The 1,850-nt window shown below is 39.7% G+C and overlaps 1 protein-coding gene across 1 annotated transcript; it reads right to left on the bottom strand.

Moving 5' to 3' along the window:
• Window positions 1–325: 325 nt before the first annotated feature.
• LOC149016339 (uncharacterized) lies at window positions 326–1,402 on the bottom strand. Its single transcript, XM_089156735.1, has one exon. It carries the CDS (start codon window positions 1,400–1,402, stop codon window positions 326–328), a length of 1,077 nt encoding a protein of 358 aa, XP_089012861.1.
• Window positions 1,403–1,850: the final 448 nt, after the last annotated feature.

Below are 1,850 nucleotides of genomic sequence, written 5' to 3'. Positions count from 1 at the left end.
CATAAATATGTAAGCATAAAAAGTAGAAAACGATTAAGGACATAGCCCTCTTCAACACAAATTGATTGCCTACTACCAAGAAATTGGAGCGAACCAAATGGGCAGAGATATGTTTGAATGAACTGTGTGAAGAAAGTTGTCTTCTAAGCGGAACATGCCTATTTCTTGATCGTAATTTAAGCCTCCTTCTGTGAAAAGATCGGAATTTAAGTGTGCATCAACGAAAATTACGCAGTTTCCTTCAAATCCAGGGCAGTGAAGTGATGAGAGGGAGAAACTAGTATTTGTGCCAACAAATAACATTTGATCACCCAAGTCCTTTACCTTAACCCAACCAACGCAGATGTTGTGTATCTAACTTGAATATCTCCAACATAAGAGTATTTTGAAAACAACCACTACGCTTCTCAACACGTCTTATAACCATTAGCAGCTCCCCATGACATTCCACCAAATAGAGATACTTCTCCACGAAAAACATCCGGTTCTGGCTGATATCCACTTGTTGATCAGGAGCAGCAATGTGACAACTTGTTTCTTTTGGCTGATCAGGGACTAATTCCAATAGTACAAGATCACAGTTGTACTTAATGCCATACAGTTTTCCATGATAAACAATAAAATCTTCATATATTTGATAATCATCCATCACATGGTCTTCTTTTTTTGTCAATGCAGTCCACGCCTTATCCCCTGGTCTACAAAATGCAAGGAGATTTCTCCAATAAAAAACTAAGACCAAACAATCATCCACAATATTGTTGTTGTTGTTTCCATCAACATCATCCGAATTAGAATTAGAAGCAGGGTTAGCAGCAACAGCTGCTGCAGTAGGAAGTGACAACAACATAGCCTTTTTAATGTAAGTCTCCTTGGTGTAGTCAGGAAATAGCCTTCTTAATCTCCTTCTGGGACGAGGTAAAGTAGATTTATGTGGAAGTTCAATACGAACCCCAGTAAATGGATTGAAAAGAAACATGTATCCTGTAGCCCAACAGAACATTATCAACCATCCCATGTTAGACCCACAACATATAGTATCAGGCATTGCAGGCATTCCTAACCTAACAACTTCTCCAGAGTCCCTCCTGCAAAACCCTCGATGATGATGATCATCATCGAAGGAAAGCACCAGCCATGGGAATTGATGTAGTTTACGGAAGAATTGATTCTCATGCCGTATTTGTATTTGTATTTGTATTTGTATTTTCTTGGCAGCAGCGGCAACCGAATGCCAGAACCTGCACGCTGCACTGAAGCGATGAAAACTTACGCAGTCTAATTTGTTTACCATCAAGAATCGGAGATCCTCTGGAAGGCGGCCAAGTAGCGCCGCCGCATCATGGCTGCTGCTGCTGCGTATGGGGTTGCTGCTGCAATTGTCGTTGACGAAGGAAGCCATTGAATTGAACTGAACTCAGAAATCAGAACCTCCTCCTCAACACGACACAACACAATACAATTCCCCCCTTGCCCGCAATTTTTAACGATATAGATACCTAATTTGAAACGGAAACTGATAAATTTATTAGGAATTTGTAGATTTCGTTTCCGATTAGGCATTTAATACCATAAATACATACCCGTATCACAATTCACAATTCACAATTCTAGATCCGAATTATACGCCGATGGATTTTTGTTCGCGCATGAACCCCCGTATGGCCGTATCATCATCATCATCTTTTGCAATTTGCACCACCGATTAGAAACACGTGGCAGTTTCGTAATTTACTTATTTAGAATAAAAAAATTTTAATTTATTTACAAAAGTCATCCTATTCCTTCCCGATTTCTCCTCTTCTTGAATCCTCCTCAAAGCGATGTAACTAGCTTGAATGTTTTTCTCA

Source organism: Hakea prostrata, chromosome 5 (assembly GCF_041222555.1).
Source record: "Hakea prostrata isolate BN-2017 chromosome 5, UWA_Hpros_2, whole genome shotgun sequence".
Taxonomy (NCBI): Eukaryota; Viridiplantae; Streptophyta; class Magnoliopsida; order Proteales; family Proteaceae; genus Hakea; species Hakea prostrata.
The sequence above is the reverse complement of the archived record's forward strand: the minus strand, read 5'-3'. Positions and strand labels throughout refer to the sequence as shown.